We start from the raw sequence: 22,564 nt of genomic DNA on the forward strand, positions 1-22,564 counted from the left end.
CCCAGAACAGTGTTGCTGCTCTTCTCCTCTGTGCTGACAGAGGTGGCACAGGGATGGAGCCCTCCATGACTGGCATTTGAGTCCCTCCTCTCTCAGGTACACAGCTCATACATGCCAACTACACACACACACACACACACACACACACACACACACAGAGACAACCCCAAATCGTCCCTCCCACCGCCCACTTTCCATCTCCAGGACTCTCCACGGTCATCTAAACACATCTATCTCTCCATCCCCTTTTGTTTTTACTCTGGACTGGGATTAACTTTGTATTTTGGAAAATTACTTTATTTTATATAGATATATAGATATATAGATATGTATGTATGTATATATAAAAAGGTTCCATTTCATTTGTAAAATCTCTTTTTTTTTCTCTTTTTCTCTTTTTTTTTTTTTCCCCTACAGAAAAATGATGACGAGGTTAAAGGAGAAAAATTAAGTTACATGACAGTTTCCAAAATGGTTTTTGCTTTCCACTGAAGATGGGCCGCCGCTGGGTTGTAATACACTCACGGTCCCAACTTGTGCTTTACAAGAAGAGGGAATATAACTAGACTGGTTATTTTAGGTTAAAATAGCCAAGAGACAGACGCCTTCGCCTCAGAAATATTCTGAGACACATAAAAGTAGAAGGAAACAAGTCCCCTCAGTCACAAAATGTCGTACATCCGGCATATACTAGATTCAATTAATTTAATAAAATAGAATATACATAGAGATTCTGCACAAACGTATTGCTTTCTCCCAACAGCTCCTGGTGTCGGGAGCCTCGGCCACACTGGGCTTCTCCCTCTCTTTCTTCCCGGCGCAGGTGCCAGGGCTGTGTTCTCTCCAGACTCTCTGGAGGTCCTGCTTGTAATCTCCCAGCTACTAAAGAAGCAGACGACGTCGTGCCTCTCCGCTTATGCTGCTGCGTGGGACTTTTCAAATACTGCCCAGGAGGCGGAGCTAGGATCTGCACCCAGTGGAGAAAAGTGAGGGGGGAAGTGGGTGGGACTCAGGGGTCCGGATCTGATGGGTCAGAAGACAAACCAGAGAGACTCAGCGCGTCTTTCTTTGGGGAGGGTGAGGCAGCCGTGCTGTCAAGGGCGCCGGAGGCCGAGGGATCCTTGGAGTCACTGGATGGCGCCCTCCTCCTGAGGCAGACACCAGGACTGCATGGGGGCCGAGGGCCCTGGCTCTCCGGGGGGTCTATAGAGATACTGGGTGGGCTGAGTTTTTTCTTAGGCCGGCTCCCAGGGCCGCCCCCAAGAGGTTGGCCCCCCAGGCTTGAGGGACTCGGACATAGGCGGGGTTGGGAGCCGCTGTCCAGGCAGCTGACAGCAATGGAGTGTCTCCTCTGTTCGTCTAGCCAGGACCCAGGCCTGCGCCGGCAGCTCTGGGCCTCCACACTGTAGCATTTCTTCAGGTCCCGTGGGGACAGGGGTTCTTCCTGGCTGCTGGGTAGGAGGTCTCCTGAAATCCAGCTCAGCTCCGTGTCCAGCTCTAAGCTGCTTCTGGTTTCCGGAGGGTCCTTAGCCCAGCTGGGTTCCAGGCCTGGGCAAAGGGCTGGCGGCAGGCGGATGTGCTTGGAGGCCTTGCTCTGGCTGCTGGACCGCTGCTGCACCTGGATGCTCGACCCGCCCCAGAAGGATGAGGACCGGGTCAGAGGGCAGGAGGGCCCACTCACCTCTGACAGCAGGTCTTCTCGGCTACCCAGGCCCTGCACGTCCAGGGAGTCAGTCCTTATTGCTGCCTGTGGGAAGTGGATGTCGGGCTCAGCCCAGGGATTTCCTTTACAACGTGGATGCTCTTTTATCCTTTCTGTCAGGCTGGGTGTCCCGGACCCCCATGAAGTTACAGGACCACCCTATTAGCCTCTCTTATTGAGAGAAGGGGGCCATGAGCTCCATGGTTCACACCTCCCCTTCACCCGCCAAACCTTTCTTCTGTCCTCGGTGCCCCACTTCCCCAAACCCTGCAGGAGGAGCTCTCTGCAGTCTTTGGGCCCTGGGAGGCCAGAAAGAAATGATGCCAGCTCTGCTTTCCAAGCTGGTGCCTTTGTGCCTCTGGCCTTTAGGGAGAGCAAGGCAACCGTTCCCTTGGCCTTGAGTACCCTTCCCAACAGCAAGTATCCCTCCCTCTGCGGAACATGGGTTTTCTCTGCTGAGTGCCTGGCAATCCACTTCAAGAAAAACTAACCCTCATCTCTTCTTGGGCTCCCCGCTACAATGCACACAAGCACCGTGCGGCTCTAACCCGCGGCTGCAGTGAAATGATTGCACGTGTGCCTCCGTTCTGAGACTGAGCTCAGAGAGCAGGAACTGTGTCCCAGGGCCTAGTAGCAGGAAGCTGCTTGGTGAGTGGGTGCAGGAGGAGGGGACCATGCCTGCTCCCCAACAGCATGGGGCCGACAGATATCCGTATATCTGTGCTCAGGAGCCACAGCCGTCAACACAAGGCACAGAAACTTCATTTGCCTCCATCAGTCACTATCTGTCTGGCTCATGGACAGTGGACCCCCAGGGTTGGCCAGAAGTAAAGACACCTAAGCCCTGCCTTGTGTTCCCCAGATTAATGGACCTGGGATTGGGACCCTTCATACATGGGTACCACCTCCACTGACTGTCACTTCCCCTGGCAACAGCTGTTCCCTGGACCCTAGGCCTCCTCAGCAAAACAAGGTGTGTGCATGGAGAAGGGGAGGGAGCGTGAACGCCAATCCCTTCTGCTTTACCCAGTACCGTGTCCCTAGTACTTAGAGCTGTGGTTTGTTTTTTGTTTGGGTTGTTTGGGTTTGTTTCGTTTCGTTTTGTTTGTTTGTTTTTGGTTTTTCAAGATAGGGTTTCCCTGTGTAGCCTTGGCTGTCCTGGACTCACTTTTGTAGACCAGGATGGCCTTGAATTTACAGATCTGCCTGCCTCTGCCTCCCAAGTGCTGGGATTAAAGGCGTGTGCCACCATGCTCAGCTTTAGAGCTGTGGTATTATTGGCACACAATATACGTTTGCTGGAAAAATGAAAGCATCACTCTGGTCATCACCAACAGCATAGGAGTTCCAATAAAGAACCCCCAATAAAGAACAAGCTGGGTGGTGGTTGGCTTATGCCTTTAATTCCAGCACTTGGGAGGCAGAGGCAGGCAAATCACTGTGAGTTTGAGGACAGCCTGGTCTACAAAGTAAGTCCAGTACAGTCAAGGCTACACAGAGAAACCCTGTCTTGAAAAACTGGAAGGAAAGAAAAAAAAAAAAAAAAGGAACTCCACCATAGAGGCCAGGTCCAGCCCTCCACACTTGCTTACCTGGCGCCTGAGAGGCCTCTGAGCCAGAGGGGAGCGGCCGGGTGGGGGTAGTTTAGGGATGGCGCCCCACGTGGAGGCCCCGTGAGGCTGGAGCAGGTGTGGTGCATCTTTGGGAAGCTGTAGGATGCAGCTGGTGTCTGCTGGTTGGGAGTGAACAGACAAGATGGAGCCTGTGGAGAAGGGACATGGAAGGGTCAGTAGAGAGGTAGTCTTTGAGCCCCGCCCCCATTGGGGCCTCTACCCCTCACTGCCCTGGGATGAAAGTTACTTCTTCCAGTCTGGGCATTTCCCTTTAGCCCAGGGTTTCCTCAAAAACAAGAGAGACACTTCTTTTGTTCGTCTTAGGCAAGGTTGGCTCTCCTTGAGCGGGCTAAGCTCGGGTACCTGACTGGGCTTTGGGGAGCCCCCAGCCCCTGTGTCCTAGGGATCTCTCGGCAGTGCTCCCATTGCGGCACATGTAGCTGTCATTGGGCAGAGAGTGTGTCCGGCTGACACCAGACTTCCTCACAGTCAGCAGGTCTGGTCCCAGGGGCACTGGTGCCTCCTCAGGGTGGGGTACCATCTGCAAAACGACCAGAGGATAGGGTGAAGAGCATGCCTCTGGGCTTGGTAGCCGAGGAGAAGCTAGCCAGCATGAACTAAGCCCTCCTGCCTCCAGACCCACAGTCCTTCCCCTAACCTACCCACACCCCACCTCCACACCCTCCTAGGCCAAGGTGATGGGTATGAGCATGGTGGGAGGTGGGGAGACATACAGTGAGTCTCTACATATAGGGAGGGAGGCGTGGAGAGGCCCCACCCCGAGAGCATACCCACAGGATCACCCGTGAGCCTCTGGGCTGGGGATGGATGGTGAAGGACTAGGAAGGAAGGAAAGAAGAGGGAGCAGCCCCCCAGCACTGCATGAAGTCCTCTTAAATAACCCGAGTTACCCCAGGGATGTACAAGGGACTGACTGGCCCTAGTTAGATTCATGCAGGTTAAATAACAGGGGAACACAGTGTCCCAGCCTAGTCTCCAGATCTACTTTAACCACACAGAGACCCTGGAGGGGGGAGGCAGGTAGCAAGTCCTGGGTACTGGGGACTCAGTACTCCCTCAGTGGACAGACTTGGGGGTGGGAGTGGGTTTGGGAAAACCTGTTTCAAAGAAAGGCAATAATCAGCCCCGAACCCCAGAATAGGGAACCAAGGCTACATCCCAAGAGTTTCTCTCCCCCTTTAGAATCCCTTTCTCTGGGCTGCCCACCCCTAGTTCTCAGGGAGGCTGCAAAGCTCTTTTTGCCACATGGGCTCCGCTGGTCACAGTCCCAGCAAGGAGAGGGTAGTTTGAGTCTTTCCTTTCTAGTCTCAATCCCAGGACCCACTGCTTCCAGCCAGCCACAACCTCTAGAGATCTTCCCAGGGTGTGGGGGTGGGGGTGGGGCTTTGATCCAGATCCTGCCTCAGCTGGCTGGCTCTCACGACAGAAGGCAACCGATGAGAGGGGGCTGCTCACTGTCAGAGGGGCAGAGGGAAACTGAGGAAGGGTAGAAAGGCCAAAGTACCAAGAAGCCAGCCCCCACTGCCCCCCACCCCTCCACCCCGGAGCTTGTTAAGGATAGGACACAAGGACACACAGGGACAGCAGCGAGAGAGGAGACAGGAACAGTTTTTGGAGGGGGGGGAGGGGGAGGGGGAGGGGAGGGAAGGGGGTGGGAGCAGGGCATGGTGGTGGCAGCAGAGATAATGTGTCTCACCCAGGAAACCAGTGAGTCTCATGAGGGAGAGGCAGGAGGAGAGGAGCAGGGAAGGAGGGGCTGGCTGGTACAGGGCTCCAAAGACAGAACCTAGCTCCCAAGCCACCTCTGTTTTGGGCTGTCATTCCTGGAATAAGCCTGTCACCTCCCGATGCCCACGTAACCCTCTGAGCAGGGTCTTGGTTATATCTTATCAAATTCCTTTATATCCCCCCCCTTCCTGGGGGGAGGGGGCAAGGAAGAATTCATGCCAGCAAAGGCTGGGGCACTTTGTGCCCACTGGTGAATGAATGCCTCTGGGCAAGGACCTGGGCACAGAGTAGGAGGAGGAGGGTCTGGAGCCCTGCAGACAGCCTAGCCCAGGCTGAGGGAGCAGCAAGGGATTGTGTGCATGTACATTGCTCTCCAGGGCACTAAGTAAGAGTGTGTGAGTGTCATCAGGCAAAGAGTCATCCGTCAGAGCTAGAGAGCAGGACGGTTCAGACACAATCTCTGACGTCAGAGACAGAGCCTCCATCTCAGCTAGGGGGATCTAGACAGGAGAGAGATGAGCAGGCATGAGAAACCAGGACGCACACTGGGCACGCTAGCAGCCCCGCCCCCATTTTTCCCCTTTCCACAAAGCCGGAGAGGAAGGCATCCCATTTCACTCCCCGCCCCTCGCCCAATATACCCACAGCGCCTCCCTCTCTCCCTCTTCAACCCCCTGCTCTGATCAGAGAGTCTGCAGCAGGCACCAAAGAGACAGAGCAAACACTGGCAAAGCAAAGAGACCAAGAGACGTAGAAACACATTCTAAAGATACCCCCAGGCATCTTAGCAGCCCCCTCCCACACTACCATCACCCAGGGAGAGGGCTTCCACTCTCATAAAGATGATTCCAAACAAACAAACAAACAAACAAACAAAAAAGAATGAAGAAAGGCCAGCAAAGCCTAGTCTCCTCTCCGCAGACAGAGCAGCATGGTGGCGGTGGTGGTGGGGGGTGCGCTGGGGACAATGCCACCAATCTGAGGGCTGTTTTCTGCCTATTCTCTTCGCTTCCAAAAGCCTAGCAGGACTTGGCCTGCCCCCAGATTCTGGCTTCTCCCCTCATGGGCCCTCCTCCGTCTGCCTGCAACCTGCTCCCCCTGTCCAATGTGGGCCTTGAGAAGTGCTCTCCCAGCTAGGATGAAGGGGGTGCACTTGGGCCACCACATCTGGCTGGCTCACCTGGGAGCTTCAGCATCTACAAGATATTAGGGGGGGGATGAGTGGTCTTTGGGTGAGTGAGCTGTTCTGATCTCTGTCCTATCCCCCCCCCCTTTCCCATGGGCTTAGTTTAGAATGGGGGAGGTTGGGGGGGGGGACTTTCCTACCTATCGTTCTAGGTCACTGCCAGGTCTGAGACTAAATCCTAACAAGAGGCATGGGGCTTTTTTTTTTTTTTTTTCTCTTTCAGGTTTTTGAAACAGAGTTTCTCTGTGTTATCTTGGCTGTCCTGGAATTGCTTTGTAGGCCGGCTGGCCTTGAACTCACAGCGATCCACCTGCCTCTGCCTCCCAAGGGCTGGGATTAAAGGCGTGCGCAACCATGCCAGGCGAGGTATGGGTCTTTACCATGTTAAGAATCACTGTCTATTTTCTTCCAGGCTATGGGCTACCTAGGAACCTGTGGGCCCTATCCCTTCTCCCAACAGAGTCTGTGCCCCTAGGATTCCACTATAATCCACCCCATCTCCTTAACCCACTCTAGATCTGTAGTCCCTGACGAGGGTGGGGGTGGGGTACTGAAGGAGTATTGGGCCAATGGGAGGAGAGCAGTGCTGGAGGGACCCAGAAAGCCAAGGCTCAGGGTACACTGGGGCTGCTGAAGAGCACACTGGGTGCTGAGGGAAGGGATTGCATTTGATGAGGAAACCAAGTCCTACTTTCCGCTTCTGTTCCAGAATTCACTTCTATTCCCTCAGGACAGAAAACTGCTTAAGACAGCTCTCATATCATGTCCCGGTGGGCTTCTCACTTACAAGGCCACCAGAGGAGTGCGGATGGGCACTGGACACTACAGAAAAAAATAGACTAGCTAAAACACGTCCCTCTATGAGTCCCACTGCCACTTGCACTAGCCTCAGAGGCTCTTCTCGCCTGGGCCTGATACCTAGCCTCCTTTCCTCCTCGAGCCCCACTGTTCCATCTCTTCTCTCTTCCAGATTCTTTCTTACAAATCTCTCCAAGCCCCTCCTCCACCTCTCTGTCTCCCCAGAACGGGTGATTTCCCTACTTTGCAGAGCCTGCAGCCCTCCCCTCCCCCCTCTCCCAACTGCCTCCTGCCAGGTGCAGTGCCCAACTGTGTGGCCCTTCGGCTGCTCATTTGTCTAGCTACCCGGTGGGCAGGCAACACCCCCCAGCCACCCCAGAAGCACAGCACAGCATGGCACAGCTCGGCACATGACAGGGCACAGTAACCTGTGGGTCGGAGCCACCCCGGCTGGGGGCAGAAGGGAAGGCAGAGGGCTGGCCCCCTGGGCCTGCCAGCTCGTCCATCAGCTTCAGGTCCCCCTCCAGGGAGCCCTGGATCAGCAGGGAGATGGTGTCAAACAGCTGTCTGTCCTGGGAGGACCAGCCCATAAGGGGAGCCGGAGAGAAGTGTCAGGGAAGAGGGTTGGCAAGGGGCAGGAAGAGCAAGTGGAAGTGGAACCCATGTGGCATGTGCACACCAACACGCAGACACACACATACACACACACACACACACACACACACACACACACACACACACACAGCAACAGGGAGATGAGAAAGGGGAGTATTGGGAAAGATGCAGAAGGAAAGGAGAGGTGAGGGGTGAGAGTGACCAGGGTCCACAGGGGAGAAGGAGAGATAAATAGAAGATGGAAGGATGGAGAGATGGAAGGTAAGAAAATGTGTAGGAAAGAGGTTTGACAATTGGGTAAGGATTTAAAAAAAAAGAGAGAGAGAGACAGGAAGGAAACAGAAGACTTAGCCTTGAACCTAAGAGCCTACAAGGGGAAGCCACACCAGGCTGGAGGAGCTAGCCAGCCTGCCACCGCTTTGCTAGAGGGTTGCCAGGCAGCCATTCTGGGAAGTGGTGTGCGGCAGCTAGTCCCTCAACATCAAGGTAAGAGGAGCAGGCGAATGGGGGAGAAGCCCTGGGGCCTGCTGGGTTCCTATAGGGCCCCCAGGGAGCTGCCATTTGCCCTGCCCTCCCTGCCCCATGGCCCTTTGGAAGGGGCACCATCGCTCACCGTGGCGTGTTCAAAGGAGAAGCCCAAGGCTGCTCCAATGTGGGCCATGGTGTGTGGAGCCCCAGGCTTAGGGCTGTCGGGGCTGTTGGCACCCTCCACCCCAGGCCAGAGGAAGGGGCTGCCCAGCGGGGAGTGGGGCTGTGGGCTGAGCGTCTTCATCTCCAGCTCCAACTCGGCCTCCAGCTCCGCCTCCTCCTTCGCCTCTTTGTTGCTTTCTTCCAGGTGCTTCATCAGCACGGCTATGACCACGTTGACCAGCACGAACTGGGCCGTGAGCACGAACGACACAAAGTAGATGGGTGAAATGACTGTGTTGTAACAGGTGGACTCCTGGTCACAGTCCCGGAGGGTGTCCTGTGGGAGGGGTCAAGGGCAGAGGCGTGAGGGTGGGGAGGACAGCCGCTGAAGCCGTCGTGGGAAATCAGGGTGCAGGGGGGAGGAGAAGGCCCTGGGTGAGAAGGGATTGTCAGTATCCTGGCCATAGAAGGGTATTTGAGGATGCAGGGGGGAGCGTGAGTGAGTCAGAGCACAGCCGGAGGAAGAGAGTTCAGAGTGTGTGACCTGGGGCAACAGGGGGCCATGGCTAATACATCTTCTCAAAGCATCTTAGGCCAGAGACTAGAGCATCCTTCCGGCTGTTTCAGCAGCCCCTGGGAGGGGTCCCCCACCTTGTGGGCTCTCACCTTCATAATGCCATTCCAGTTGTCACCAGTGGAGACTCGGAAGAGGGTCAGAAAGGCCATACCAAAGTTCCTAAAGGTGGCATGCCGCCCCAAGCCCTCACAGGGGTGTGTCTCATCACACTCTGGGGGAAGAGGAGAAAAGGGGGGCGGGGGAAGCCATGTTTGTCTCATGATTCCCCCTTGGCCTCCATCCCCTGGCGCCTCCGCCATCTGCAACCTCAACTCACCCAGGTCTCCAAAGAGCTCCACGCCCAGAGCTGCAAAGATGAAAAACAATAACATGAAGAGAAGTCCCAGGTTCCCCACCTGGAGAAGAGGAAAAGAAATGGAAAAGATGCTGCTGGCTCTCCAGTCAGCTTCCCTGAGGCCCCTGCCCTTTCGGAGGGCACCTCCTCCTCCTCCTCCCCAGGAGGACCCTTCCCTTCTCCCCACCCCCACCTCCCAGCTACCTGGGGCAGGGCCTGCATCACCGTGTCCAGCAGCGCCCGCATGCCCACAGCCATCTTCAGTAGTTTCAGCACTACGGAACAGGATGGTGTCATGAGCTGGCCCTTCCGGGTTCTCTATCACATAGCTGGGAGAGCCAGGCTGGGCTGGAGCTGGTGGGGGTGATCCACCCATACCCCAACCCACTCCTGGTGGACAAGCCCCTATGGCAGAGGCTGGGAGGAAAGCCCCTGGAAACTCATAGCCATCCTCATAACCTGGCTCTCTCCGTCCCCTTCTAGGAGCTGGTTTACCATGGGAAGGCAGGCACGGGTGCTGACCGTCGTCGGACATACCTCGGGCAATACGGAGCACCCTCATGATACGGATGATGGTAGGGTTGATGGGCAGAGAAGCATTGACCTCAATCTCCTCCAGCGTGATGCCCATGATGGAAAGAAGCACAATAGCCAGGTCCAGCTGGTTCCACCTGGAAAATGGGGAAGGCAGCTCCCTGAGTGGGGGGGAACGGGGGGGATGGGGGAGGGTGCCATGGTAGCACAGAAAAGTAGAACTGGGAAGGGCCTGTACTTTTCATTTGTGATCATTATTTCTCTCCACCCCCACCCCCCACCCCACCCCACATATGATGTTTTTGCTATGTTTCTCAAACTGAACTCGAGCGCTCCTCCTCTCTCGGCCTGGCAGCGTGCTGAGACTACAAACTTGAGCCACGGCACCTGGCTTCATCTGTCTTTGTTTCCAGCATTTATCTGCTTACTTTGTGCCAAGCACTGTTTTAAGAGCTCTATACCTGTGTCACAACTCTGATATGGATAGAGTTAGCTTACACTTCACAGATGGAGGGAACCGAGGCTCACCCAAAGTCACTAAGTAGTAGAACTAGGATCCAAATCCAACCAGGGCGGTCCAGCTCCAAGCTCTGTGGCCGCAAGCGCCATCTGAGGCTACAGCGAATTCTTGCTGCCAAAGCCCTCTAAGCCTTGCCTTGTCAGACCCCGAGTCCCCTCCCATCCCTTAAGCCCCAGATCCCTGACCACCATCACCATCAGTTCTAGGGTGGCAACTGGACTCTCAAGAGTTAAGAAAGGTCTTCAGGCTCAAAGCCTTCTGGGTATTTCCCCAGGAGACAAGCCTCTATTCACTCTCAACTCTCCCAGACCTCTCTCCACCCACCGTTACCTGTCCTGGAAGAATCGGCGGAAGCCAAAGGCCACAAGTTTGAAAACTGACTCCAAGACGAAGATGACGGTAAAGATGTAATTGCAGATCTTCAGAGCCTCATCCAGGATCTGGCAGGAGTGGGGACCAGATGCAGTGTTTCCTTAGGGCCAAGGCGAAAGCCTGCCCCGCCCTTTCATCACCATACCTCCCAGAACTGGGAAGTAGGGTGAAGCTAAGGGAGCCCACTTCCCCCATTTCCTACCATGATGGCTCACCACTGGCCATTATCCCATGACTTTTCAAACCTGGCGCTCAATTTCCCCTCGCGAGGTAAGGAACACATGAGCGTGTGCCAAGAAAGGCACAGAGCACTAAGTCTGGAAAGAGGCTTGCACATTATCAGTTCCACCTCCGCCTTATCCAGATAGGGAAACTGGGGGGCTAGAAGGCAGATGAGAAGGGTGGACTGGAACCAGATGAGTCTGGGGGGTGGTGGTGCGGAGTATTTACTAAATGGAGTCTAAGTCTTGAAAGGTAAACATCAGTCTGTCTTCTTCACTTCCCAAAGCCAGGAGCCATCCATAAGTAGATGCTCAATAAAAATGTGTTGGTTCCCCACTTCTAGCTGTGTGATGTTGGTCAAGCCAACTAATAACCCTCAGGGACCCAGTGTCTTCATCTATAAAACAAAGGTGATGGCCACCTCTAAGGACACTCCTGAAGGTACAAGGACCCACGTAGTGCTCCCAATACTTTCCTGGCACCCAGAGGCTATATAGTTCAGGCGATTGCCTCCTTGGGAAGATCCCAAGGCTGTTGGCCCACCACTTGTTCTTTTTTGTTTTGTTTTGTTCCGAGACAGGGTCTCTCTGTGTTAGCCTTAGCTGTCCTGGACTCGCTTTGTAGACCAGGCTGGCCTCGAACTCATAGCGATCCACCTGTCTCTACCTCCCCCCCACCCCCCCACCCCCGAGTGCTGGGATTAAAGGCATGCGCCACCACGCCCAGACCACCACTTGTTCTTACCTGGGGCTGCTGATAATGTTCCATGGCCATAGTGACCACGTTCAGCCCGATGACACCAGTGATGAAGAGGTCCAAGTAGTGGCTGGTACACAGGTGGTGGACAAGGAGCCGGAAGCGTGAATAGTCAGAGTAGTAAGGCTTGCACTGGGCTTCTGGTGGGGCCAGGAAGAGAGTGGTAGAGCGAACATCAGGCCCTGTCTCCCACACCCCTCCACCCACAGCCCCTCCCTGCCGCCGACTGCCAGCCTCTACTGCCAGTGCTGAAACATTCCGGTCACCAGCATCCCAACCTCCCCACCCCCACCCCAACTCCCCAGCTGCCCTTTGCAGGAGACGGCTGTTTTGGCCTATCCCCTGTCAAGCATCTGTTCTACTGTCTGCGGTCAGGGCGGAACGGGATGGGGACATGCAGAGCCCCTCCACTACATCAGACACTGGGTGAGCCTGTATCCTAGGGCAGCCTCTAAGTTACCACCAGCTCCTTCCAACACCTTTGATTCCATGTTCAGCAGCAAGGTGGATCAATAAGATGAAAGACCCCCCCTCCCCGCCCCCCATCTAATCGGGCTCTGAGGGAGCTCTAGCTACAGAGGGAGAGCTGCAATGCCTTCTCCAAGCTTAGCCTGTGGGGCCACCGAAGGGATTACACAGAGCTGGGATTTGTGATAGGACCAGAGATTGGAAATTGGACGTCTTGGCTGCCTGCTTGACCTACCACAAGGCCTCCAGAGGACTGTGCCCCACAGCCTCGTGCGGGGAAGGTAGAGACGGAGGCCCATGGTTCTGTTCTCTTTCAGACTTAAGCTAGGAGGGTGGCCCCCACAGACTCACCCAGTTTCTAATGAGGCAGTACCCAGCCTACCCTGGGTATTGGGGCGGCCTGACACCACAGGCTGGGCTGGAAGCGCTGTCTGAGATCTGTCACAGGCATACTGTTGCTCTTGTAATTAGCCAAACCGCTTAGAAAAGTCACAGTGCCAGAAGGTTATTCTGCCAAGTCAGGCAAGAGAAATCTGGGGGCAGGTTTCAGGGGCCCTCCTCCAGGTGCTGAGGTAAGGGCCAGGCCAAGGTTGGGGTTGGGGGGGGGGCACGCTATCTGGAAATGTGCCAACAGATTGGCTGCACAGAAAGCCACACAGAAGGAAGAGAGCCCCCACCGGGAAGCCATGGGCAGCCTCAGGTCTCAGACAGCTCTTCTTCTCTCAGGAGGTCTTGGCAGAAGCCAGTCAGCGAGGCCTACAGCCTCTGAGGCCCATGCCAGGGACCAGCTGGCGCGGGGACGGCAGAAAGCTTTGGGCCCAGGCCAGCTCATATACAACCATCTCTTCCCATGCAGAGGATTCCTTTACAGAGAGGTAAACTGAGGTAGGGAATGGCCTGAGAGGAGGGGTGTGTAAGTCCCCACCAGAAGCCAAAGGAAGAAGAGTGTCCGGAAGTGGCAGGTTTGGCTTGGCAGACTACTCTGCAAGCCCACCCAAACCCTCTCCACATCGGCCTTGAGGTGTGGATAACCAGGGTGGGGGTGGGGGTGGGGGGTGGGGGGGTAGGGGTGGGACACAGACCCAGCAAGGCCAGGTGCACCTCAGAGGTACCTGAGGTCATCTCTTTTGTTTTCAGAGATGGGCCAGCCAAGTGCGGCTTTATTTGTTTAGGTGGCCTTCCTGACACTCAGAAATATGGGGAGTGGAGAGGCCAGGGGCAAATGATGCCGAGAGACCCGCAGGTCATCCACACCCGATGGTGGAGGGTGGTTGAGCCAGCCAAGGCCTCTTTCTTCCTTCATTCCTTCCTTCCTTCAGTACCATGAGAACCAGAGGGCGCTAGTCGCCCTGTTTTGCCTTAGCAGCCGGAACTCTTTCTCTGCATTAATCTCCATAAATGCCGAGAACACCCGATCCCATTATGCTAAAATATGAATGGAGAATTAACTAAAATGTTTGAATACAATTAGGTTAGAAGAAGCGGCTCCTTATTAGCCCCGTTATTAGTTGAGACAATGTCGAGGGGAGGCTGGAAGGGAGAAGTCCCCTCCCCACCCCCCCACCCCCCACCCCCCACCCCACCCCAGCCCCTTAACGCAACCTGGCTTCTGTAGGCACACCGGGACTAAATAGAGGTATCACTAACAACAATTCTGCCTTCCAGCCTTGCTTCAGGAGTCTGAGTGATGGCGGTGGGGCTGCATTCAGCCAGGGACCCTCCAGGCAACTCAGAGGAGTAGGGAGGCATGGCTGAGGCAGGACATCTGTTCATGGCCCACTGGTCCCAAGCCCTCTTTCTACCTTCAACCCCCAACCCAGATCAGCAGGCATCAAGGAAACCCTCCATTAGCACACAGGTACAAAGAGCACCAGACCAACTAGAGTAGCCTATCCTCCAGCCGCCCCTCTGTCATCCAGAGAGACCCAGAAAGCCCGTGGCCCAGCACCAGAAAGAGACAGCAAGACCCCAGCCATAAGCCTGACGTCCCTGCTGCTTCCTACTAGTATCATGAACTGCCTTAGGCAGAGTAAAGCTCAGAGCGAGACAGTGGGGGGGGGGGCGGCGGCAAGGGCACTGGGCCCCTAAGGAGGCCCAGGGGCAAGTGAGGAGAGCTGGAGGGGCCTGTGAATGACAGCACTAGGCACAGTGAGTTAGTGGAGGTCACAGGGGGCCCAAGGCACAGCCAGGGCAGAGGGTTTGCCGAGGACACTGATAGGGAATAGCAGTTCCTCCCCCTCCCCCCCCCCCCCCCCCACACAGCAAAAGCCATGCTGCTGTGGATCCCTCTGGCCTGGGTGAAGAAGGGTGAGGTAGGGATGAGGATAAAGAGGGTTAGTGAAGATGGAGGCCAGAGGAGGCTGAGGAAAGTAAAGATGGTGCTGGAAGTCAAGTGTCACAGGGCTGGTCATGTCACCCAGCAGCCCCAGTCTCTCTCTTCAGATCTAAATGTCTGCTTAGGTCTGGTGTCTCGCTGATGCAATTTTTTTCCCTTTCACTGGGCCACAGCAGAGGGGTGAGTGAAGGTGTTTTAGCAGGAAGCGGGAGGGTTTAACATGTGAGACTTCCAGAAAACCCAGACAAGAGGCCTGGCTTCAATCCTATCACCGCTAGGTAGACTGGCACACCAGTACCTCAGCATCTGGAAGTCTATTGGAAATTCATGGCCAAGAGGCCTGGGGACACCTTTAAGGTGAGTCCCAGGAAGCCCTGTCCTGTCTCTCTATGTAAGTCTTACTCAGTGAAGAGCTATATCAGTGGCAAGCTCTGATATAGACCCTGATAAACCCCAGGCCCAGACAAGAGGGACATAAGACGTTTGGAGGCCCTGTTCAGAGTCTGGGTTGTTGCTACAACCAAAAAGAGTAATGGATGTGCCAGCAGAAGGCGGCCAGGGCCCCTGGATAAAGGTATAGGATGAGACAGCCAGTGTATGCTGTGATGTAGGTACGGAGTGCCTTGGTGGCTGTGCCTACATGTGCCAGTTAATGGGACAGTCCCCCAGGGAGCCTCAGTGGGCCAATCATGTGTTTGGGAAGTGTTTAGAGGGAAAGGCGAGTGTGTCTATTTGTCAGCCTCCACTCTAATCGGCTACCTAATACCTCGGAAGGATTAAGCCAAAGACAGTTTCCTCCCAACTTCCCCACAGTGCCAGAAATTTGGAAAAAGAATCCCAACACAGAGACATGGGGATCCTAGCGACAGAGACACAAACCAGCCAGGGACTCCTGAGACCCCCAGAGAGATGCTAGTTAATGTCAAACACCATAGCTCAGGACCATGGCTACAGATGAGGGTCTGCCATAGCTCAGAGTACTCCTTGAGTAGGTCTCTGACCCCCATCACAGACCCAGCATCCCATTTGCCCAGGATGGTGCCTGCCTGAGTTGGGCAGTAAGGAACGGTACAGCCAGTGGTTCCCAGGCTCAAACCCCAAGCCTTCGGCAGCTGAGAAAGCATTCAACGGGGAAGGCCTTCCATTCTTAATTGTAAAAAAAAAAAAAAAAAAAATTCTCAAGGCTTAAGAGAAATCATACATTTGCTCATGTGAAGAGTCCATAGACTAATTTAATGGCAAAACAGTTTTTCTTCACCATCGTTTAGCGTGTGACCTTCTGCGGCTCAGAAGCTCTGATCGGCAATTAAATGTGCCTTTGGTTAGTGAAAATTGGGAAACACAGACGTTATCCACACGCTCATACTTTAGTCTTCCAAATTGCAAGAGGAGGGCCAGCAGAGGGAAAGATCCTGGGAAAAACAGCCCGGCAACCACCAGGTGAAGATGGCAGGGAATGGGATGAAGCCCCACCCACAGCCCTGCCATAGACTTTGATCTTCCCAACCTCCATCCGGGGACCAGGATAAGGGGACTAGGAGACAGAGTGGGGCCCAGGGTGAGGGGCAGGGACTGGGAAGTCCCCCCCCCCAGACACGCACAGCTTTTGGAGGTAAGGACTCAACCTGTTCTCGAACCCCTGGCTTTCTGGGCCGGGGGGGGGGGGGAGCGGAGAGGCTTACAGCTAACTTAGTCTTTCGATTCCCGGGCCTGCTGTTTGTAGTGATGATGTGGCCACCGCGATTACTTGACTATTAATGAGTTGGTTCAATTATTCATTGCTACATTTTTAAAACAAATCCTTCTCCCTCACCGCTCCTCTCATCTTCTCCCTTGGATCAAAGACTCCTCTTCAGACAAGAGAAGGAAGAGAGATTTGCAGCTCAGTCAGATGGTGAGGACGGGAGGACAGGGAGGAGGGTGCTAAGAGCAGAAGCTGGGGACCCTCTGTAGAAGACCTGGATCCTCCAAAATCTGTGGAGCTAGAGGCTGCCAGACTCACCTCCATCCAGCTTATTATCATAGGCCTACTGGGCAGCTAGTTGTGGGGGGGTGGGGTGGGGGTGGGGCGACGCAGACCCAACACTTCAGTCCCTGCCCTCTTGGGGACCCCTAAGGACCCTCAACCCTTCACCCCTAGAGGATAGACTCAATGAGCCATGGAGAGGGAGCAAAGTGAATGTCCCCACACGCATGAAACCACACCCCAGACGCAGTACCTGACGCAGCGCTGGCTGAGCTGCCGGAAGCAATTACATCGTCCAACATTAGATCTAAAAGAACGAAACACGACATTGGTCATTGACCGGACCAGGTGCGCTGGGCAGGGCCCCTCAGCAGCTCACCGCCCCCCTCCTCAGCTCCAGCCCTCAACTCTGCCTACAAATGGGGTATGCTGAGTATTAGCAGCTGGTTCTCAATGCCCAAGCCCAGACTCAGGGCACCTGAAGAAGACAAATGTTTCAGCCAACTTGCCAGGGTTACAGGGATAGGAAGATACTGGAAGGAGAAGGAGGGGAGGTGGGGGGCAGGCAGCCTGTCATCAGAACAGATGTCCACTCCTAACTCCCGCCCCCCCTCCCCCGGTCCCTGCTGTGGCCTCAGCTGCACCTGAATAGCTTACAGACCCCAGAAGAGGAGCCAGCTGGTCAGGCAGGGGGCCACAGTGCCTCCTGCCAAAAAAAAAAAAAAAAAAATCCATCTGCAGATGCCTTGTTGAGGCAGCTCCCTGCAAGGGGTGTGCGGTGGGTGGAGCGAAAGTGGGAGTGTGGCCCTGGGGACATGATACCTGCTCAGCTTTAGAATCTACAGGGAAGCCGAGACCAGACCCCAACCCAGAGCTGGGAAGAGGGGGCCTCTGGAGGGTGATGTGTGGGCGTGAGAGATGGAGAACTGAGAACTGTACCCACTCATGACCACCTGGGGCCAGAGTCCCCGCCCCTGGCAGCTCTGGCCCCATCCCACTCTCATCCTTGTCTGTAACTCCACACTCTCTCCCTCCTCTGAGCACCTGCCACAGGCAGCGGGGAGACGCAGCCGAAGGCACAAGGTGGGCAGAGACACGGAGCCCCTAGCTCATTTGGTGGTACTCACATTTCCACACACCAAAAGGCAACTCTGAGAGCGCGGCACACGTCTGATCGGCGGAAGGCAGACGGTTTGTGAGCGGGTGGAGAGGAGGGAAACCCACAGACCAAACAGGGAGAGGCACTGGGAGACACACAAAGGCTTTGAAACCCCCCCCCCACACACACACACAGAGAGAGAGAGAGAGAGAGAGAGAGAGAGAGAGAGAGAGAGAGAGAGAGAGAGAGGGAGAGAGACGTGGAGGGACGTGGGCTGTGACTGAGAGAGGCACGGAAATGACAGAGCACCAGACAGACAGGAGCCCCGAATGGGAGCCAGGTGCACACACACCTGCACACATCCCAGAAACAAAGCAGCTACTGCGCCTCTCTCCTTTCTTCCCAACTCTGTGTGTCTTTCCTATGTGTCTCAGCCTGCCTGTGGCAAAGTATGAAGGCGACAGGCGTGAAGCTACACGCACCCTGTGCAAGAGATGCTGGGAGCACAGGAGCTGGGAGCCTGGAGCGGGTCTTGAGCCAGGGAGTGGTTATTTAACTTTCCTATGATCTAAGCCTGTCCAGAGATGGGGGCAGGGAGAGACTCTTCCTGTCCTTTCCTTTTCTTTTTCTCACCCTGCCATTCTTTGTTTGGCTTTCTGAGACAGGGTCTCACTGTTCAGTCCAAGCTGGCCTCAAACTCACTATGTAGCCCAGGCTAGCTTTGAACCTGGGATCCTTCTGTTTCTGCTTCCTGCGTGCTCTGATTAGAGGCTTGTGCTACCACACCTGGGGCTTCTTTTCTTTCCTCTATGGCAAAAACAAAACAAAACAAAACAAAAACAACAAACAAACAAACAAAACCCTCCAGTCATCAGGGAGCCAGGTAGTTTCGTTGGAGAAAGGGAAAGGGTATGGTTCAAAGGTCATTCTCAACTGTTGTCTCTTTGCAGGTTCCCTTGAGCACTGGCTGAGCAACTAAGGACGCTGAGCAAGTCCAGAGATTGGAATACTTGCTGGGCCAGCCTGGGCTGATCTGAGTTGGCACTTAGGCTAATCTCTGGGTCACTGGACACACCAGTACCGGGAGATGTGATGTCAGGCCAGGTTGCTGTCCCTCCTCTGACAAGTAGTGGAGAGTGTCCAGTTTCTATCTGGCATCCTCTGGGGAGTATGAGGCTGAGACCCAGGGAGCCTCCTGGGGGGGGGCAGCTCTTCCCCCATGGGGGCTGACCTGGTCTCCTTCATGCAGGCTCTAATGGCGGACATGCTGTTGAGGAAAGGAGATGGGGGGGGGCCCCCGGAGCACTTCTCCCAGGCCCCCAACCCCAGCTCCTAACCCCTTGCAGTCACAAGGCCAAGGTCAAGCACGACCCAGAGAGACGTGGAAAGACTACCGACCGGCCATCTGCTTCTCCTTACTCCTTCTCTTTTTCTCCAGCCTCCGTAGTCGCTTCTCCTCCCGGCGCCGCGCCTCCTCCTCCTCCTGGTGCTGCCGGCACTTGTGGAAGTTCTCTACCACCACGCCCACAAACATGTTCAGGACGAAGAAGGCCACGATGAGCAGGAAAGAGATGAAGTACAGCAGCATCCAGGGGTTGTGGTTCATGATGGGCTGGCGGGGGAGCAGGAAGGTGCCCGTGGTCACATCAGCCTGATAGGAAGCCATCTCGGGGGAAGCTGCCCACCTACAAACTTAAATAGCTCCGGGCATCTGACAGGTTGGGTGGCCGGCATGAGTTGGCATCAGGTGAGAACGGCTATACCTCCACCTAAGTAGCTGTTTCTTTTGCTCTGCCTGACCCCTGCCTTGAGGGAATGGGAGCCCAGTGTCCTCCGTCCTTTAGACTTTTCATGCCAAATGTACCGTTGTCGGTTTTTTGTTTTTTGTTTTTTTTTTTAAACTGTCTGCCCGCCATTTGAAAAAGAAATCAGAACGGACTGTGGGCCTACAGATGCAGCCTGCAGTGCGCTGCAGCGTGTTCTTCTGACCCGTGCTTGCCTGGTTACACTTGGCAGCCAGCCCAGGCTGAATGACTTGAACCCAGAAACAGTCCTTCCCAGCATCACCTCACCTGCTGGTCCACGCCCACAGCATCCAGCCCATCGTACATGATGTCAACCCAACCATCCTTGGAGGCCAGAACAAACAGGGACATCAGAGCCTGGGGGCGGGGGCAAGGTAGGAGATGAGAGGAGGTAAGAGACTGTTTGAAACCTAGAATATGTGGCCAAACTACCCACCACACTCCATTCAAAGCACCTCCTGGCAATATCCTGGGGTCTCTACTCCTGATCTGTGGAGAACGCTGAGAAGCTAGGAGAGATGACTAAGTCTCTGACCTTATCCTGGGTGGGAGGATCCTAAGGCCCCAGGAGTCTAGAAACCAAAACAAACCAGCAAGAGCTAGCTGCTTTTTAAAAAAAAATTAACTAATTTAATTTAATTTTTTTTCTTTTTTTGCAGTAATAAGGACTGAACTCAAGCCCCCATGAACGGTAGGTAAGTACAACACCCTGGAACTGTTCCAGCCCAGCTACTTGTCAAAGTATCTGTTTCCACAATTGGGGTGGAAAATTATGAACCATTACCATGTAAGCAAATATGTATTTCATTTACTTATAAACCCCAAGGAAACAGCAGCATGAGCCTATTCTCCAGATGAGAAAAACAGAGGCCCCTACAAGTCAGCTGCCCAAAGTCACTGAGCTGACAATGACGGTGACAGCATTTATGTCCAAAGCAGCCTGCTCCCAATCTTGTGTGTGCCCTCTGCTCTGCTCTGCTCTGCAGGCACTGTGGCCCTGGGCCAGCCCTCCCCTTCTGTGGGCGTCCATCCCTTCCTCTTTGGGGAGCTCCAGGCCTTTGTGCTCTGTTCAATGGGGGTATGCAGGGACACTAGCTGTGGGACACAGTGACGGTGAGCCAGCAGGAGGCCAGTCTCTGTAGCTGCCCACCTCCAGCTGACTCGGAACAGGTACACATCATTCAAGATGGATGTGTGTCCCCACCTCCAGGCTCCTCCGGATCCCCAACCTGTCACTCACCTGGCCCAGGTTGTCAAAGTTGTATTTGTGCCGGACCCATCGGTAACTGGCCTCAGCACAGTCAGATTTGTTGGTGATGTTCCTGGTGTCCTCACCCTGACACACGAAGAACTTCCCTTTGAAGAGCTGGACATACAACATGGGGGAGGCAGAGAGTAAGCTCGGGGCTCCCAACCCTGCCCAAGCTCTGAGTTCAGGGAGGTAGCACACCCTGGGTAACGGGGCTGTTCACTTCTGGGGTCAGTCAGAAAACCCTGAAAGGAAGCTCCTCTATAGGCTATCTCATCCTGTCCCCAGAAAGGAAGGACAAGGTGGAAGGAAGGAACCAGCCATTCTCCTTCCGCCAAGAACATAGTCAGTGTTGCTCCAGATATGGGGAGAGGAAACCCCAAAACATTACCCGAGAGCAATGCTCCTTTAGCCCACCCCAACTTTGGTTTTTCAAGACGGGGTTTCTCTGTGTAGTCTTGGCTGTCCTGGACTCTCTTTGTACACCAGGTTGGCCTCGAACTCGGAGACCCGCCTGCCTCTGCCTCCCGAGTGCTGGGATTAAAGGCACGTGCCACCACACTCGGCTGCCTGAGTGGTTCTGATGGATGCTCCGATCTGAGGGCCACACTGAGCTAGGCATTTAACCCTCATAGCAACTATGAGGTGCGAAGATTATAAGCCCTACGTTAGAGAGAGAAAAAATCTGAGGCTCAGAGACCGCCATTCACTCCCTACGGGCATAGCTGGCAGAAAAGTCTTTAAATATGGGTCTGTCTAGAAAGTTTACTCTCATTCTAAGAGAGCCCAGGGGTGGCAGGGAAAGGATTTGAAGGACAGGAAGACAGAGTGGGGTGGGGTGGGGATACTGAAGGAACCATTTAGGGCAAACCTTAAACCCATGGGATTAGACTCAACAGTCTTTCTCTCCCAAGCCAAGGGAAGCAGGGAAGGGGTGGGCACCAGACCACATGTGGGACTGGAGTAGGGCAGAGAGGTTTTGCACAGCTTTGGCAAATGGAGACTGGTCCTTGGGGCTAGAGGATTTCTAGGAAACCAGGGAACAGCCCCTCCCCAGGGCATAGTGGGCATTCTAAAGGCAGAAGGAAAAAAGGAGGGGAGTGTGGCAGGAGCCACCCAGGAGTTCCCACACTGCCCAGCAGCTGGCTATCTACCCTGCAGCTAGAGTGAGGACAGCAGCAGAAGATGAAGATGGGGGCCGAGGGGCTCCCCAGTCCCCTGAGATGTCTGCTGAACCCTGCAGGCTGCTATGGCTCTTTTTCCTCTCCAGCCAAGTTCTTTCTCTGGGCCAGAAGCCAGGTTCCCCAGCAGCCCCCCACTTCCTGCCTTGTCTGGGGTCTACACCCGCCTGCCTGCCAGCACTTTGCTAACCTGGCCCAGCTGTCTGGGCCCTGGATCCCCAGGCCTGGCACTCAGCCCACCCTGTTCTGAGAAGCAGAGAAGGGAGGGGATCCCGGGCAGACCAACATGTGTGAGCAAGTACACCATGAGGCAGGGACAACAGGCTACAGTTTTACCGATGGGCCTGACGTCTCTGAGAAACTGGGCTCCTTTGAGAAGGGTCCCCGCTAAGGGTCCCTAGTTTTCTGTAAAACACCCATCAGGTAAAGGGGCCTGAAGCCTAGCCACACCCCACCCCCATCCCTCGACTCCCCGAGGGAATGATGGTGGCAGTCACGGGACCCAGGGCCAAGAGGAGAGAGGAGACTCCTGGGGCCTTCCAGACAGACACCTCAGGCCGCCCCCCCCCTACAGACACACACCTGTACCCCAAGAATGCCAAAAATGATGAAGAAGGCACAGCAGATGACCACAATGTTGCCAATAGGCTTGAGGGAGGACATCAGTGTCTCTACCACCAGCTTCAGCCCCTGGGCCCGGCTGATGACCCTAGAGAGCAGAGAGGGGTACAGGGAACACTTACACACTCCCATATCCTTTGTCCAGCTAGGGCCCCTCCCTGCATCCTAGCCTCAGCTCGCTGTCCCTCCACTCTGCCTTCCCAGCATGCTATTCGAAAGTCCCCTTTTCACA

At 54.9% G+C, this 22,564-nt stretch overlaps 1 protein-coding gene across 32 annotated transcripts in view; it reads right to left on the reverse strand.

The window, feature by feature from the left end:
- Positions 1–356: 356 nt before the first annotated feature.
- The window catches only part of CACNA1G (calcium voltage-gated channel subunit alpha1 G), a 68,172-nt gene continuing 45,964 nt past the window's right edge, over positions 357–22,564 (reverse strand). For 6 of the 32 annotated variants that reach the window (XM_084750774.1, XM_084750772.1, XM_084750768.1 and 3 more), the window contains 15 exons: positions 22,294–22,420; positions 20,522–20,647; positions 19,549–19,638; positions 18,896–19,088; positions 16,631–16,684; positions 11,597–11,748; positions 10,589–10,698; positions 9,742–9,875; positions 9,409–9,479; positions 9,187–9,265; positions 8,960–9,081; positions 8,277–8,630; positions 3,679–3,856; positions 3,295–3,464; positions 357–1,747 (listed from right to left, as the gene is read on the reverse strand). In XM_084750774.1, coding sequence (XP_084606900.1) covers positions 1,010–1,747; positions 3,295–3,464; positions 3,679–3,856; positions 8,277–8,630; positions 8,960–9,081; positions 9,187–9,265; positions 9,409–9,479; positions 9,742–9,875; positions 10,589–10,698; positions 11,597–11,748; positions 16,631–16,684; positions 18,896–19,088; positions 19,549–19,638; positions 20,522–20,647; positions 22,294–22,420 — 2,698 coding nt within the window. In that variant the 3' untranslated portion in view covers positions 357–1,009. Of the gene's footprint in view, positions 1,748–3,294; positions 3,465–3,678; positions 3,857–5,429; positions 5,565–7,476; positions 7,621–8,276; positions 8,631–8,959; positions 9,082–9,186; positions 9,266–9,408; positions 9,480–9,741; positions 9,876–10,588; positions 10,699–11,596; positions 11,749–16,630; positions 16,685–18,874; positions 19,089–19,548; positions 19,639–20,521; positions 20,648–22,293; positions 22,421–22,564 lie in introns of all 32 variants that reach the window. The other 26 variants (XM_084750771.1, XM_084750751.1, XM_084750776.1 and 23 more) reach the window with 8 other exon arrangements.

Source organism: Acomys minous, assembly GCF_964271855.1.
Source record: "Acomys minous genome assembly, chromosome: 12".
NCBI lineage: Eukaryota > Metazoa > Chordata > Mammalia > Rodentia > Muridae > Acomys > Acomys minous.